This window comes from Bubalus kerabau, chromosome 1, assembly GCF_029407905.1.
Source record: "Bubalus kerabau isolate K-KA32 ecotype Philippines breed swamp buffalo chromosome 1, PCC_UOA_SB_1v2, whole genome shotgun sequence".
Lineage (NCBI taxonomy): Eukaryota > Metazoa > Chordata > Mammalia > Artiodactyla > Bovidae > Bubalus > Bubalus kerabau.
This window is the reverse complement of record NC_073624.1, coordinates 30152966-30171159: the sequence shown is the minus strand read 5'-3', so window position 1 is coordinate 30171159 and position 18194 is coordinate 30152966. Positions and strand designations below refer to the sequence as shown.

Genomic DNA, 18194 nt, shown 5'->3' with positions numbered 1-18194 from the left:
GAGGAGCAGGGAGAGTGCAGTGTGCACCCAACAGTTTGGCTTTCTTTGGAGGCTGTGTGAGGGTCTGGTTTATGTCTCATCACCAGAGCATCTATGGGACCAGACATACTCTAAATACTGGCTCCCAACTGAGAACAAAAAAGAGCTGGGCAGCTTATGGAGAACCAGCAGGAAGGACCACAGGCTGACACTAGATGAAACGAGAAATTCAAGTTGTTGACAAAAGAAGTAAAAACTCTCTAAGTGTGAATCGACACACACAAATCCAGGGAGGATGCACCTACAAGACAGGTTTGAAAATCACCAAATCTCTAGCTGACTGGTAACATTCAGTCAACCACAAATTGGCATTTGCCATGGATGCTTGCCATCTACCTCTGCAAGGATTAAATCACATGCTACTGAAGTTGCTGACCTCCAACACCCCCTGAATGAGTTCAGGGTAGACAGCAGAAATGAGGCACTCTGTGTTTCTGGAAAGAAACTGGCAAGGACAGGTCTTATAGATAGTAAGATATTTTCAGAAACTGAGTTTATGAGCCCCATTCTTGATTCTCCTCATATCTCGAAAAGCACCAAAATCCTTCATATCTAGAAAAACATTAAAATGATCATTTCTCATGACTGGCAGAAGCTTCACGAGACCAACAGAAGCTTTCTACAAAAAATATGTGCTTGATTGCATGTACTCCCACTTCACCAAAGTCACATATATGCTGTCCTTTCCCCCTGCCTCTTTGGAGCTGTTTTTCAGAGCTATCTGAGGTGCTCTCTTGCAGACTGGAGTCCTCATATTGCCCCAAATAAAACTTAACTCACAACTCTCACGTTACGCATCTTTTTTTTAAAGCAACAATTCTTTCCTCGTATGAAACCAGTCCATAAGCACCAGGAGAGGTAGCTGTTTTTTTTTTTTGTTTGTTTGTTTTTTAATGCTCAAATCTCAATACAAAGTAAAACGAGGTATACAATGAAAGAAGAAAACATGGGCCCAACCAAAGGAACAAGATAAATCTCCAGAAATGAACTGAAAGTTGCTCAGTCGTGTCTAACTCTTTGCGACCCTGTGGACTGTATAGTTCATGTATAGTCCATGGGATTCTCTAGGCCAAAATACTGGAGTGGGTAGCCTTTCCCTTCTCTAGGGGATCTTCCCAACCAGGGATCGAACCCAGGTTTCCTGCATTGCAGGCAGATTCTTTACCAGCTGAGCCACAAGGGAAGCCCTGAGAGTCAAAATGCATTTCTAAATCATTTCTGAGAATGAAAGGATGAAAAATGAGGTTAGGCTAGATAAACTTACTATCTTTAAAGTCAATAATTTTGTATGAATCCAACTGACATTACAAAGATCCTCTAGTCGTTTCTCTACCAGGTCTCTCCATGAAAGAACAAAATTAGAAACCAAAGAGAAAATGTAAACAACCCTCAAGTGTTGTTCACTGGAAAGCCAAGTTTATTTGAAGCATATCAACATAAAATGGTGCCAGGGCTAGAAAGCAAAGACCTTTATAACAGATGAATTAAAGCAACAAGTGCAGACACAGAACTAACACTCTTTTATTTCCCTCAGAAAAGGGTAAGTTCTTACCTCACTATATTGACCAACTTCATGAAATGTTATGAATACATCAAAATTGTGGAGAGTTGGTTTACGCTAAAAGAAAAATCTCCAGAAAACAATCTTAAAGAAATGGAAGTATATGAACTACCAGACAAAGAATAAAATATGTACATATATATACACACACATGCTCAATAAGCTCAGAAAAATAATGCATAAACAAAATGAGAATATTAAAAAAACATAAAAATATTAAGAAGAAATTTTGGAGCTGAAGAATACAACAACTGAGTTGAAAAAAATCAATAGGTGGATTCAAGAACATATTGGATCAGGCAGAAGAAAAAATCAGTGAGCTCAAACATAGGTATTTGAAATTATTCAGAGAAACAAGAAAAATGAAGAGTGGAGAAAATCTAAGGGACTTACGGGACACAATCAATAGGACAAGCAAACGCATTATTTGAGTCCCAGAAGATGACCGAGAGAAAAAGGCAGAAAGCTGATCTGAAGAAATAATGGCTGAAAACTTATTAATTGTGGGAAAGGAAATGGACATCCAATTTCAAGAAGCCTAGTGGGCTAAACTAGGATGAGCCCAAGGAAGACCATACTAAAACACATTAAAATTAAACTATTGGAAGTCAAACACAAAGAGAGAACTTTGAAAGCAGCAAGAGAAAAGTGATCTGCCACATAAAAGGGATCTCATCAGTTTTTCAGCAGATTTCTCAGCAGAAACCTTGAAGGCCAGAGGGAGTGAGATGATATAATCAAAGTTCTGAAAGAAAAAAAAATACTGTATCTGGCAAAGCTGTCCTTCAAAAATGAAGGAGAAATAAATACTTCCTCAGGTAAAAAGCTGAGGGAGTTCATCAGCACTACACCTGACTCAACATGAAATGCTAAAGGGAATCCTTCAAGTGGGAATGAAAGGATGCTAGATAGCAACAGGAGAGCATATGAAAGCACGAAAGCTTGCTGGTAAGGGGAAACATATAGACAAATACAGAATACTGTGAGACTGTAATGGTGATACATGAATAACTTTTAACTCTGCTATAGAGTTTAAAAGGACAAAGTATAGAAAACTTTAATGATAACAATATATAAAATTTAAGAAGATGCAATTTGTGGTATTAGTAACACAAAGTATGATGAGGGAAGAAGAGTAGAGAATTTGTATATGACTAAAGTGAAGTATTGAAAAGCAGAGATATTACTTTGCCAACAAACGTCCGTCTTGTCAAGGCTATGGTTTTTCCAGTAGTTATGTATGGATGTCAGAGTTGGACTGTGTAGAAAGCTGAGCACCAAAGAATTGATGCTTTTGAACTGTGGTGTTGGAGAAGACTCTTGAGAGTCCCTTGGATTGCAAGGAGATCCAACCAGTCCATCCTAAAGGAGATCAGTCCTGGGTGTTCTTTGAAGGACTGATGGTAAAGCTGAAACTTCAATACTTTGGCCACCTCATGCGAAGAGTTGACTCATTGGAAAAGACCCTGATGCTTGGAGGGATTGGGGGCAGGAGGAGAAGGGGACGACAGAGGATGAGATGGCTGGATGGCATCACTGACTCGATGGACGTGAGTTTGAGTGAACTCCAGGAGTTGGTGATGGACAGGGAGGCCTGGCGTGCTGCAATTCATGGGGTCGCAAAGAGTTGGACACGACTGAACTGAACTTAAAGTGAAGTTATAACAAAATTTTAAAAAGTGAAGTTATTATCAGCATAAAACAGTGTTTTAAATATAATATGTATTATGTAAGGCCCATTGTCACCACAAAGAAAGCAACCACAATATAGATGATACACAAAAGAAAATAAGAAAGGAGTTGAAGTGAAGAGTTTATAAAAACTCATCAGGACACAAAGGAAAGTGGCAAGACAGAAAAAGAGGGACAAAAATGCTACAAGACAGAAAATGATGCAAAAAAAATGGCAAAAGTAAGTTCTTCTCTATCATTAATTATATTAGATATAAATTAAATTCTACAATGAGAAGAAACAGCATAACGGAATGGATTAGTAAACAAGATCCAACCATATGCTGTCTAGAAGGGATACACTTTAGATTTAAGGAGACCCCTGAAAGTGAAAGGACATATATATATATATAATATCATATATTCCATATATGATAATCAAAAGAGCAGGAGTGACCATACTTATGCAAGACAAAATAGACTTTAAATTAAAGCTGTCACAACAGACAAAAACATTATATAATGATAAAGAGGTCAATTTACCAAGAGGATACAATAGATGTAAATATACATGCACCCTAAGTTGAAGCAAATGTATTAAGCAAACATTGAAGGGATGAAAAGGAGAACTAGAAAATAACACAATAATAACAGAAGATCTCAATACTGGTTACAATTAATAGAACAAGCAGACAGAAGCTCAATAAGGAAGAGGGTTTTAATAACACTATAGTCCAAATGAACCTAATAGACATTTATAGAACATTCCACCTAACCTCAGGGCAATATGCATTCTTCTCAAGCTTGGATCTTTCTCTAGCACAAATCACAAAATTGGTTATGGAACAAGTCTTAACAAATTAAAAAAAATTGAAATCATACCAAGTATATTTTCTGACCACAATGGAATACAAGTAGAAATCAGTGGCAGAAATAAAACTGGAAAAATTCTCAAGTTAATGTTAATTAACACTTCTTAGTTTCTGTTTCTTTTTTTATTTTACTGAAATATAGTTATTGTACAATATTACATTAGTTCCAGGTGTACTACATAATGATCTGATGTTTGCATACATTATGAAATGATGACCATGATAAGTTAAGTAACCATCTGTCCTCATACAAAGGTATTACAGTATCATTGATCCATGTTTCTTATGGTGTAGATTATTAATACATCCATGTGACTTATTAGTTATATAACTGGAGATTTATGCCACTTAATCCTCCTCACCTATTTCACCCCCAACCCACCCCTTTCCTTCTGGCAAACACTTGTTGTTCTCTGAGAGTCTGTTTTCATTTTGTTTGTTTTTCAGATTCTACGTAAGTGAGATCATGCAGTAGAAATGAGTACTTTTGAACAACCAGTGTGTCAAACAGAAATCAAAAGGGAAATTAGAAAATATTGTAAAATGTGAAAACACACACCATTACAAAACTTATGAGATATAGCAAAATCAGTTCTAAAAAAGAAGTTTAAAGCAATAAATGCTTACATTAAAAGAAGAAAGGTCAAATAAAAACTACAATGAGGTACCACCTCACACTGGTCAGAATGGCCATTATCAGGCAGTCTACAAATAATAAGTGCTGGAGAAGGTGTAGAGGAAAGGGAACTCACCTACACTGCTGGTGAGAATGTAAATTGGTATTGCCACTATTCAGAACAGTATGTCGATTCCTTAAAAAACTAAATATAGAGCTACCATATGATCCAGGATACCATTCCTGGCCATATATCTGGAGAAAACCATGCACCCCAATGTTCACTGCAACACTATTTACAGTAGCCAGGACATGGAAGCAACCTAAATGTCCATCAATGGAGGAATGGATAAAGAAGACGGGATACATATATACAGTGGAATATTACTCAGTCATAAAAAGAATAAAATGATGCCATTTGCAGCAACATGAATGAACTTAGAAATTTTCATACTGAGTAAAGGTAGATAGAGAAAGACAAAAATTGTGTGATATCACTTATAAGTGGAATCTAAAAAAAAAAGTACAAATGATCTTATTTGGGCTTTCCAGGTGGCACTAGTGGTAAAGAACTCACCTGCCTATTCAGGAGACGTTAAGAGATAAGGGCTCGATCCCTGGATTGGGAAGATCCCCTGGAGAAGGGAAAGGCAACCCACTCCAGTATTCTTGCCTGGAAAATCCCATGGTCAGAGAAGCCTGGTAGGCTACAGCCCAAAGGGTTGCAAAGAGTCAGACACAACTGAGGCAACTTAACACACACACATGATCTTATTTACAAAATAGAAATAGAGTCACAGATGCAGAAAACAAACTTATGGTTACCAGCCAGAAAAGTGGGGGAGAGGAGGGATAAATTGGGAGACTGGGATTGATATATATACACTACTATATATTTATAAAGTAGATAACTAATAATGACCTACTGTATAGCACAGGGAAGTCTTTTCAATACTCTATACATGTATATGTATAACTGATTCACTTTACAGCAGAAAATAACACAACATTGTAATCAACTATGCTGCAATAAAAATTTTAAAAACAGATTTAAAAAATTAAAAATGAAAGAAGTTCACAAATAAACAATCTAAATCTATACTCAAGGAACCAGAAAACAAAGAACAAACTAAGATAAAAATTAAAAGAAGAAAGAAAATAATAAAGATCAGAAGCAAAATAAGTAAAACAGAATAGAGAAACAATAGAAAAATAAACAAAACTAAATTTCCCACATACATAAATAGCTCTATGTATATAGCTTTCTGAGTACTTATCTGGCTACATAGTTTTTCCAGGTGAATTAGAATAAATAAGGATATACTAAAGGTTTAAAAATTATGAAAACATTCGAGTAGCACTTTGTAACATTACACATCATCATCCTAAAATACTTCATAAAATTAAGAAAGAGAAAAAGTGTAAAAGAATCATCCCATGGGTTTTAAAGAATGTTTATGTGAGATACATAGATGGTCGTTTTTCATTTTTACATACAAAGGTAAAATTTTTGTTATAATTGACTCATAAATTTTGCATAGTTTCCATTTGCAAAAATACAGACCAAGATAAAATTATTTCTCTGTTTCTTTTAGCCTTTCTTTGAGATGCTAAGTGCAGTGGGTACAATAAATCCATTAGAAAATTACTAATCTCTTATCACCTTAATTTGATTTAATCAGTATTCTCTTACAGATTTAATCCATAAGGAATTTAAAATAATTATTATAATATTACTCTAATTATGTTATTCAAGAAAATAGTACATAGCAGAATTAACCTCAAACCTGGCAATGCTCCATGCATAATTGTGGTTAATTTCTATTGTAACTCAAGTAACTCTTGGCTAATTTTCACTTTATCAAGGTACTAATCTCACAAAATATTTACCACTCACAACTTGATAGGGATCAAGTGATTTCTTTCTATTCTTAAATACTCTCCATCTCCTTGTATGTGTGTGTGCATTCTCACCCTGTGTTAATTGGCATCAGTCATTTAAACTCAAACATAAAAAATGAAAAATTTAGGGCAATCACCATGTGAAGATGGGCACTTTCTGTTTCTCTTATGATATATTGACAACATGCAGTTATTTTTAATAGGAGAATGGGAGAAGACTTGAGGGAAAAGGAATGTGCACTGGACTGGAAATAAAAGTGTGAATGATTTTAAAAACATGGATATATCCATGCTGATTAAATTTCAAGATGAAATACTTGCTTCTGCAAATAAGAACAAGGCAAATATATTCAATTAGAAGTGACACAAAACTAATTAACCCTTTTGTGGAAAAGGCATCACAACTCACCTGTGCACCCAGGTTTCTGGAATATTGTGAGCTGCATACACTGTGAAGCTAAGGTGGGAATGGAGCCCAAGATTTACACAGGAGACACTATACAGAGGCGCATGTAGAGGCTGGAAATCTGCACAGAAGCTGCTGCAATGGATATCAATTAGCTGACAGATGGATGTGGATAGATCAGTTGTCACTTTCTCTATCAAACCTGGGGGGGAGGGTGGGGAGAGGGATAGAAACCAGGTCATCTATGAAGGGTCATATTTATCACAAACCATTCTTTACAGCTTTGAAAATTTTTATAACAAAATTTAAAGAAAACAATTAAAATGACCCTCTATCAACTGAAGCCAATTAGCCATCTGTGCCTCTGTATGCAGTCTGGGGTAGCTGCTATAGTGTAATTAATCAGCTTTCATTTCTTCAATTGCATAAATTTGGGAAGTACAGCCTTTAATCACAAATCATAATTCTGGGTTATCAATTTGGCATTCTGATGATCTATAATTCACAAAATTTTTGGTCTAGATTATTATTGTTTAGAGTTAATGTTCGGACAAGGGACATGTTTTCTGTGTGGTTTATACCTACTTTAAACAAACTCCATCTAAGGAATTAATTATAATAAGTTTGATTATGCTATGTTTGCCATTAACTGAACACTAATCATACACATTATGTTGCCATAAAAAAAGTGAAGGAAAGTTATGTCCAACCTAGATAGCATATTCAAAAGTAGAGACATTACTTTGCCTACAAAGGTCTGTCTAGTCAAGGCTATGGTTTTTCCTGTGGTCATGTATGGATGTGAGAGTTGGACTGTGAAGAAGGCTGAGCACCGAAGAATTGATGCTTTTGAACTGTGGTATTGGAGAAGACTCTTGAGAGTCCCAGGGACTGCAAGGAGATCCAACCAGTCCATTCTGAAGGAGATCAGTCCTGGGTGTTCTTTGGAAGAAATGATGCTAAAGCTGAAACTCCAGTACTTTGGCCACCTCATGCAAAGAGTTGACTCATTGGAAAAGACTCTGATGCTGGGAGGGATTGGGGGCAGGAGGAGAAGGGGACGACAGAGGATGAGATGGCTGGATGGCATCACTGACTCGATGGATGTGAGTCTGAGTGAACTCTGGGAGTTGGTGATGGACAGGAAGGCCTGGCACGCTGGGATTCATGGGGTCGCAAAGAGTTGGACACGACTGAGTGACTGAACTGAACTGAACTGAACTGAAGTACATGGCTGGTATCCGAGGTAAGTTTAGAATAAAAGATTTATGACATTTACTATATCTCTTCAAAATCAAAGCTTTACTCCAGTTTTACCATTAGTTATTTATAGGGAGTCTATTGATTATCGTAAAGCTGACTTGTCATGAAGGAAGAAAAAAATTAAGAAAAAAATGAAGAAAAATGACAAACTACGGGGACCAATAGATTTGAAATGTCTGTTAGATTCCATGCCAATTTAGTTTAGAGCAAACGAAAAGCGTCCCCTGATTATTAAATTCAAGGTAAATTTTCTGAGAATGGTATTCTCCCTCTCGTTAAACTCTCTGTTGGACAAATTCCAACCTGAGTGGGAGGAAGCAGAAGAGGCTGATGAAATGGACTAGGCAGAACTGGTGGACTTTGATAGGAATCTGGCGCCATTAGGATGGAGAAACCTGAGGATGATGAATGCCATCTCCGGGTAGGATTCACTGTCAGACCCTTAACAGGGCAGGTGAATAACACTCACTGCTGACATTTTGTATGCAGTAGTCAATGCATCGGAGAAGGCAATGGCACCCCACTCCAGTACTCCTGCCTGGAAAATCCCATGGACGGAGGAGCCTGGAAGGCCTCAGTCCATGGGGTCGCTGAGGGTCGGACACGACTGAGAGACTTCACTTGCACTTTTCACTTTCATGCATTGGAGAAGGAAATGGCAACCTACTCCAGTGTTCTTGCCTGGAGAATCCCAGGGATGGGGAAGCCTGGTGGGCTGCCGTCTATGGGGTCGCATGGAGTCGGACACGACTGAAGTGACTTAGTAGCAGCAACAGAAGCAGTCAATGCATCAAAAATCATGACGCTCATGACTTGCAATTATTTTTAATATTCAACTACACTGTTTCAGAAGTTAGGTGAATAACCTCGTGTAAAAAATTGTATGCAAAACCAATACAATATTGTAAGGTAAAAAAATAATAATAACATTTTTTTAAATTGTATTTTAAAAATTATTCCCTTTTGACCTAGAAGAGGAAACTCTTTAATGGACAAATATTTAAGGGACAAAGAGTTTTAAGAGATGAATGTATAATACGAAGTGTTATCAATGGAGCCCTCCTACTCCTCTGGGTCACTCATGCCTGACTTTGCTGACAAGTCTCGAAGGTCAGGGGTTGCAAGGCTCCTGTGGTTGTGATCAAGACCCTTACTTCAGGCCTTGTTCAGTCCCGGCAAAAGGCCTCCTTAAATCCCACAGGCGGGTCTTGGTAGACGAGTGTGAGGCAGAAAACCCTGCGTTCTTCTATCCATCCTGGCCCAGAAATATGTACGGAAATGCCGTATTTCAGATATTTCTCCTTTTTGGCCGCCTTGTTCTGGAGAAATTAAATGAAAAGGCAGTGCCACCAGTGCGGGGAAGACAGAGGCAGAGGAACCATGTTCTAGGCGGCGGTTCCCACATCGGGAACGGCCGCTGGGCTGCGGAGGAGAGCCTGCCGGAGGAGAGCTGGCCCTCCAGGCGGTACTTGGGAGGGAGACACTGTGTCCGGAGGCCTGAAGCCCATGCTGCTGAGCATCCGTAGCAATCCTCGGCTTCTGGGCCGGACCACGGGAACGTGATGGGGCCCCCGCGGAGGGATGGGCAGAGCCAGCCTGTGTGGGGAAAGGCAGAAGATTGTCTCCCCTGCCTCCAGATCCTAGGCCTCTGCACATGGTTGCTGCTCCAGAAGTCAAGCCTCCATCTGACTTCCTTCTCGGGTTACCTCACAGCCTCCATTTCCCGGAGGAAAAGGGCCAACACAGGAGCTGGTCGGCCTCGACGGGCAGCCTTTCCCCAGCAGGGCTGAGCTAAGTTTTAGGCTGAACACGCCTGGCAGGTGTTTGCAGATGATGACTGAGGTTTCTGTAGCCCGAGGAAGGGACTGATGGACAATTTCCTTCCATTTCAACCCCAAGCTTGCCAGTTGGACACCAGTTAGTTCTGGTTCACGACTCCGGGGTCAGAGTGCGGGCCTTTTCAAGCGAGGCGTCCACGTGGTACGGGGAGTGTCAGTTGCGGAGTAGGGCTGCCTGGCCTTGGCTTTGTAGTGGTCCGGCGTGAACGCCTGTTCTCGCTCTCCAGATAGCAGGTTCTTAGCCCACTGGTTGGGCAGGGCTGGTGGTGCTCATCTGTCCCACATGGGGTCCCGGATGCCAGGGCCAAGGCGGGCTCCTTCCTCGCCCTCCCTCCTCCCATCCTCTCCCTACCCCTCGGGTGGCTGGGTCATGTGCAGCCGTGAGTCCCCAAGACCACAGACCAGAAGAGCGAGGTTGCCAAACCCTTGGCAGCTGAGGAGACGTTGACAGAACAAGTAAGAGCATCCTTAGATCTTATGTTCTCAAGATCTCTGTGATTTTTAAAAAATTTTCATAACATTTTATTTTACTTACTATACCATATTTTAAAGGTTTTTATATTTTGAGGTATAGAAAAAGAAATGTCCATTAAGATTATGAAAGGGGCCAAGTGTGGGGGCGGGGTTCCCGGGTGGTCCAGTAGTTAAGAGTCCCGGACACTTACACTGCAGTAGGTGTGATTCAAGCTAAGATCCTACCAGCCACGCAGTTCGACCAATAATAATAATAATAATGATAAAAAGATGATGAATGGAACAAGTGGAACAAGTCACAAATTTGGCATAAGCGTATTCAGTGTGGAGTCACATCACACAGTATTGTTTTTTTGAGACACGTGCACTTTCTCATGAGTAGTTTCCAAAACGGAAATTGCTTTTTGGTTCTCGTGTGCTGTGCTTAGTTGCTCAGCCGTATAGGACTCCTTTCAACCCCATGGATTGTAGCCCACCAGATACCTCTGTCCATGGGGCTTCTCCAGTGAAGAATACTGGAGTGCATTGCCGTGCCCTCCAGCAGGGTATCTTTCCCAACCCAGGAATCCACCTGGGGTCTCCTGCATTGCAGGCAGATTCTTTTGGTTCTTAGTTGGTTTGAAAAGAAATTAGCAGAATGAGCTAGACGCTTCCTCCAATAGTATGTGTGTAGTGTTCCATGGCCCAGGAAAGAGGCCAGCTTCTGCATGGAGCCTCTTCCCACATCCTGTCCCTCAGTAGCTCTGCCCATAATTAAACATTTTGTTGTTGTTGTCCAACACATGCTATTATTCACTTAGTTATTCATAAATTTGTACAAAATTTATGAGATGGCCAAATTCTACTCACTTGCTGTGTTTCTAAAATTGTGCCCTTTGTTGAAACAGCCTGAGGTGACAAGCAGAGTGAAAGAGCTCTAATTAAAATTCTCTGAGAAATCAGCAGTAGCAATTAATGAAACAGAAGAGGAAAGGAGCATAAAAATAGTCTTTAAAGAGGCCTCATCAAACTCTGGAGGTCAACCAACAGGGTTTCTCCTGAACAACAGGAGGCAGAAAATTATAAATTTATAAAAACATCTTGTTTCTCTGGTCCCCAAATTGTATTCTGAAGCAGGAAGTACAGACTTCTTGTTACTAATTCCCAATCTTGTGCAAATTAATGCACATTAAAATAAATCATAAAGTTGAGCTAGAGATCTCATTAATTGACGCCCCGGCACATATTTTAGAGAATCTTAATTATTGGGCTAATTACTCAAACTCCACTTTTTACTTTTTTGCAGAAATACAGTTCTAGATTAGAATTTGCTTCTTTGAGGTAGTAGTGTAGAGATGTGTGCTTCTTCAAGAACTCTGGGTGAAGAATGCATTTTTAGTTATCATCAGGAATATATTAAGGACTTAAAGTACTGGGCTTGGTGAAATATGGGAAAATGTTTATTGCACCTGATTTTGCAATGAGAAAAGACTTGTAGTAACAGGAAATAAGCAATGACAATACATAGGTGATTAAAATGCATTAATTAGGATGTTTTGTTTGCATTTTTATGGAAATAAGGGGGTAAGAGTACATGACTTTATTCTAGTGTACTTTTGAATGGAAAACAGTCTCTGTGTTGCTGCTGTTTGTCACTTTCTGTACTTCTCCTGTTCAGTGAAGTCTGTGTTTTCCTTGCAAATATAATCTGTATTAAAATCTGGTTTGTTTTTCATGTTCCAAATAAACTTTGTTTACACAAACAGGCAACATGCCAGATTTAATGAATGCTGGTGTAGAGCACAGGTATGATCAGATCTCTTAGCTTCAAAGTATATTGCGAAGAATCCATAAGAATATTAAGTATGAGAATCAGAATCATCAATAATAGTGGCACCCCACTCCAGTACTCTTGCCTGGAAAATCTCATGGATGGAGAAGCCTGGTGGGCTGCAGTCCATGGGGTCGATAAGAGTCGGACACGACTGAGTGACTTCACTTTCACTTTTCACTTTCCTGCATTAGAGAAGGAAATGGCAACCCACTCCAGTGTTCTTGCCTGGAGAATCCCAGGGACGGGGGAGCCTGGCAGGCTGCCATCTGTGGGGTCGCACAGAGTCGGACACGACTGAAGTGACTTAGCAGCAGCATACCTATATTTGGGAGAAGGCAATGGCACCCCACTACAGTACTCTTGCCTGGAAAATCCCATGGACGGAGGAGCCTGGCTGGCTACAGTCCATGGGGTTGCTAGGAGTCGGACACGACTGAGCGACTTCACTTTCACTTTTCACTTTCATGCATTGGAGAAGGAAATGGCAACCCACTTCAGTGTTCTTGCCTGGAGAATCCCAGGGACGACGGAGTCTGGTGGGCTGCTGTCTATGGGGTCGCACAGAGTCAGACACGACTGAAGTGATTTAGTGGCAGCAGCACTGTTAGATCAACATTTTGTGTAAAGAGGGTTCTAGACTTTTATTTCAGAGTACTTAAATAGAACGCAACTGCATGTATATACGGATAAATGTTCATTTTGCTGTCATTTCAGTGCTCTTCCTTTCTGCTTTTTAAACTACTGTAAGGTGTTTCTACATAATAAAATACTAGAAAATATATTTATCTTGTAGAATGAGAAGTATGATTTATGAAAAGTTTATGAGAGCTGCAGATGGAGAATTTTTAATCCAGAATTAATTCCTTTTCTGTGATGATTTAGCATGGATTATAAGTCCCTGGGAACATTTCTTGCAGTTTTGTGGACTCTCATATCCTGACCCTTGAAGAACATAGGATGAGAAGAGTTTATTCCAACATTCCTGATAGAAAGGACGAAAAGGCCAATTTCATATAAGCATACCTCTGGCTTATTCACTCCTCGTTCTTTTAGTTGTACTCTGTGCTAGGAAAATTGTTAGGGGGTGTCTGTCTCTCCCCTTCCTTGATGGTGCTCTGGAGTTTTATTATGTGAATGCTTGGAATAGGGATTTTTGCACTAGCAAAGGTTTTTTGCCCTTACCCTTTGCCGTCCCATTTTCCTCTGTGATGTGAAGTGGGGGAGTTCTTCCTATGTATTGCAAACAGTAAGTCCTCTCTATATGAATGAGTTCAGTTCTGAGAGTGCATTTGTAAGTCCAATTTGTTTGTAAGTCCAACAAAGTTAGCCTAGGTACCCAGCTAACACAATCAACTATATAGTTCTGTACTGTAATAGATTTATAATACTTTTCACACAAATAACATATAAAAAGCAAGCAAAAAATAAACATTTTTAATCTGATAGTATAGTACGTTGAAAAGGACAGTAGTACAGTCCAACAGCTGGTATACAGAGACTGACATCGAGTGAACAGGTGAGAAGAGTTACTGACTGGAGATGGGGAGAAGGAGGTGGGAGACAGTGGAGCTGAAGAATCACTAGCAGTAGGAGATGGAGGGCAAGCTGCAGTTTCATTCATGCCTGAACACACATTCGCATCTTTCAAAGTTCGCAACTTGAAGGTTCACATGTAGGGGACTTACTGTATCTTCTTTTGAGTGGTGGGAATTAGAATGGACAGGATATCCTGCTATGCATAACTTTCTACTGAAAACCACTAAGGGTATGGAGGGCAGGTCAGAGTTATTGTTTGTGCTTCACTGTCACCTTTGACAGCTGAACATGTGTGAGTCAGATCATTTCCTTAAAGATACTCAGAAGTGTTCATAAGCCAAATACGATCTGCCAGTGCAAACAAGAGCAATCTTGACCACACACTGCACTTCACATACTGTCCTATCCTTTATTCATGTTAGGAAAACTGAGGATCAGAGAGTTTCATTCTTTACCATCAGAGTAAAAAAAATGGGCAGAGTTGGAATTCAAAATCAGTTCTGCCTGATTCCAGAAGCCAGACTCATTGTTGTGGACCACACTATCTACCCTTTTCAACAGAGGCCCAGTCCTCCTGTGGCTTACAGTTTTGTAGGTTCAGAGCTTCTGTGAACACTTAAGTATTTCAGAACCAAATCCTCCTGCCTGATACATTAAGTTGATGCTTCAAATAGAGCTTGATTTTAAAATGGAAATTAATGACCTTGAAGAAAGACATCTGCTACATTTCTGCCTTCTCTTACATCAGAATATCATTAGTTAAATAAAATTTTATATTTTCTTAGAATGGTAAAAAGGGCATTTTCAAAATTCTTTTTACTTTTACAGCTTTCTTGACTTTATTTTTTTAAAAAATCTCAGGCTCAAAGGCAGTGGATTTTTATTCACTTGCAGAATAATCACTACTGTCAGTAAAAAGAGTTTGAGCAAAAGTTTTTTCCCTCAAAAATATTTTATGTGTGTGTTATCACCATATTTGGAAAAATTAAATTATTTTTGGTTTTAGAAATTGTTTATTTAAAAAATATTTTGGTGCACGTATGTTTTACCTTTTGCTGAAGTGTCTGAATTTTGATGAAGATTCTGAAAAAGAAAAATAGGTCCAAAGATACACTTGTTATTCAGAAAACAAATTTGGAAAACCAAACCAATAATGTCCACAATCTATATACAGAAATTTCTCTGCCATGATGAAAATGCATTTCTTGGTGTCTTATATCAATATTACTTATTCAACAGGAAATCTAAATTGTAAGGTGAAAGAAAAGTCTTCTGTCATAATCAGCAATCTTTGTTATTTGATTCAAGAAAAAAATTTCTAGCATAAGCTCAGGCTTCTTAGTATTATTTGAACAGTTCTGCAGATATTGCCTGGTGGCAAAATAGCTTCCCTGGTGGTACAGACAGTAAAAAAGTCTGCCTGCAATGCAGGAGACCCAGGTTTGATCCCTGGGTGGGGAAGATCCCCTGCAGGAGAGTATGGCAACCCACTCCATTTTCTTTCCTGGAGAATCCCATGGACAAAGGAGCCTGACGGGGCTGCTGTCCATAGGGTAGCAAAGAGTCGGACATGACTAAAGCGACTCAGTACACACCCACATATAGTGCCTAAATTCAATCCCCCTTCCACAACAGAGACTGATATTTTAGTATAAAAGGTTTGTCATTTTCACTGTTTAGTGTGTTCAGTTCTTATTTTAACAGTCATTCATATACAGGCTTAAAAAATCATACAGATTCACTGTATAGTTTCATTTCTTTATTTTGTAGGATTAAAAAGAGAAACTGGTAGTCAAATACTTGAGATTGTATCCTGGATTAAAAAAAAAAAACTATCTGAGATTTTGTGTTTTTCATAATCATTTAAGTTTGTATCCATTAGCATGGTGGTTTTTATTTGCTTGTTTGTTTATGTTTATTGTACACCTGGAGTTACTTTAGTGGTTTAGAATTTACTGGCTATAACTTCATTATCATGAAAACTATATAAGATAGGTGATTCACAGATTCATTAAAAGTTACATTTCAGTCAAAAAGAAAATTCAATTTTCTAACAAGATCCATTTTAATTGATGCTAATTTTTTTGGAAATTTTGCTTTGACAAGTTTGCTTTGAAGGAAATCCAATTAATGAAAAGCTTGATTTCTCAAACAAACTAGGGAATAATTGTATTCCTGTAACAAGAAACTTGCTAGAGTATTCCTTTTAGAGAGAAAAGTCTTCTGTCATGTTTAGAATGTAATTAAACATGTATGTAACTTTTCATTGAAGAGTATCATTCACATGAACCTTCTCAGAAGCAATTCTCTTAGGTAAAATAGTTCATCTGAGCATAGATTCAACTACTAAGCTGAACACATGAGGTCTTTACCCAGCTGTGTGGGTGAGATTGTTAAACACGTTAGCATGACTTAACTAGAATTCAGTTTATTCAAAAATGTAAACTTGTATTTTATTTTTTTATTTTTGTATTTTATTTTATTTTTTTAATTTTTAATTTTATTTTATTTTTAAAATTTACAATATTGTATTAGTTTTGCCAAATATCGAAATGAATCCACCACAGGTATACATGTGTTCCCCATCCTGAACCCTCCTCCCTCCTCCCTCCCCATACCCTCCCTCTGGGTCGTCCCAGTGCACCAGCCCCAAGCATCCAGTATCGTGCATCGGACCTGGACTGGCAACTCGTTTCATACATGATATTTTACATGTTTCAATGCCATTCTCCCAAATCTCCCCACCCTCTCCCTCTTCCACAGAGTCCATAAGACTGATCTATACATCAGTGTCTCTTTTGCTGTCTCGTACACAAGGTTATTGTTACCAACTTTCTAAATTCCATATATATGCGTTAGTATACTGTATTGGTGTTTTTCTTTCTGGCTTACTTCACTCTGTATAATGGGCTCCAGTTTCATCCACCTCATTAGAACTGATTCAAATGTATTCTTTTTAATGGCTGAGTAATACTCCATTGTGTATATGTACCAGTGCTTTCTTATCCATTCATCTGCTGATGGACATCTAGGTTGCTTCCATGTCCTGGCTATTATAAACAGTGCTGCGATGAACATTGGGGTACACGTGTCTCTTTCCCTTCTGGTTTCCTCAGTGTGTATGCCCAGCAGTGGGATCGCTGGATCATAAGGCAGGTCTATTTCCAGTTTTTTAAGGAATCTCCACACTGTTCTCCATAGTGGCTGTACTAGTTTGCATTCCCACCAACAGTGTAAGAGGCTTCCCTTTTCTCCACACCCTCTCCAGCATTTATTGCTTGTAGACTTTTGGATCGCAGCCATTCTGACTGGTGTGAAATGGTACCTCATAGTGGTTTTGATTTGCATTTCTCTGATAATGAGTGATGTTGAGCATCTTTTCATGTGTTTGTTAGCCATCTGTATGTCTTCTTTGGAGAAGTGTCTATTTAGTTCTTTGGACCATTTTTTGATTGGGTCATTTATTTTTCTGGAGTTGAGCTGTAGGAGTTGCTTGTATATTTTTGAGATAAATTCTTTGTCAGTTGCTTCATTTGCTATTATTTTCTCCCATTCTGAAGGCCACCTTTTCACCTTGCTAATAGTTTCCTTTGTTGTGCAAAAGCTTTTAAGTTTAATTAGGTCCCATTTGTTTATTTTTGCTTTTATTTCCAATATTCTGGGAGGTGGGTCATAGAGGATCCTGCTGTGATGTATGTCGGAGAGTGTTTCGCCTATGTTCTCCTCTAGGAGTTTTATACTTTCTGGTCTTACGTTGAGATCTTTAATCCATTTTGAGTTTACTTTTGTGTATGGTGTTAGAAAGTGTTCTAGTTTCATTCTTTTACAAGTGGTTTACCAGTTTTCCCAGGGCCACTTGTTAAAGAGATTGTCTTTAATCCATTGTATATTCTTGCCTCCTTTGTCAAAGATAAGGTGTCCATATGTGCGTGGATTTATCTCTGGGCTTTCTATTTTGTTCCATTGATCAATATTTCTGTCTTTGTGCTAGTACCATACTGTCTTGATAACTGTGGCTTTGTAATAGAGCCTGAAGTCAGGTAGGTTGATTCCTCCAGTTCCCTTCTTCTTTCTCAAGATTGCTTTGGCTATTCGAGGTTTTTTGTATTTCCATACAAATTGTGAAATTATTTGTTCTAGCTCTGTGAAGAATGTTGTTGGTAGCTTGATAGGGATTGCATTGAATCTATAAATTGCTTTGGG

At 38.8% G+C, this 18194-nt stretch overlaps 1 protein-coding gene across 2 annotated transcripts in view; it reads right to left on the bottom strand.

Annotated features, from left to right (window-relative positions):
• Nucleotides 1–18194, bottom strand: part of PIK3C2G (phosphatidylinositol-4-phosphate 3-kinase catalytic subunit type 2 gamma) — a 460044-nt gene that overhangs the window by 346386 nt on the left and 95464 nt on the right. For both annotated transcript variants that reach the window (XM_055571258.1, XM_055571268.1), the window contains exons 9-10: nucleotides 15041–15074; nucleotides 7071–7269 (exon numbers count right to left, since the gene is read on the bottom strand). In XM_055571258.1, coding sequence (XP_055427233.1) covers nucleotides 7071–7269; nucleotides 15041–15074 — 233 coding nt within the window. The remainder of the gene's footprint in view (nucleotides 1–7070; nucleotides 7270–15040; nucleotides 15075–18194) is intronic.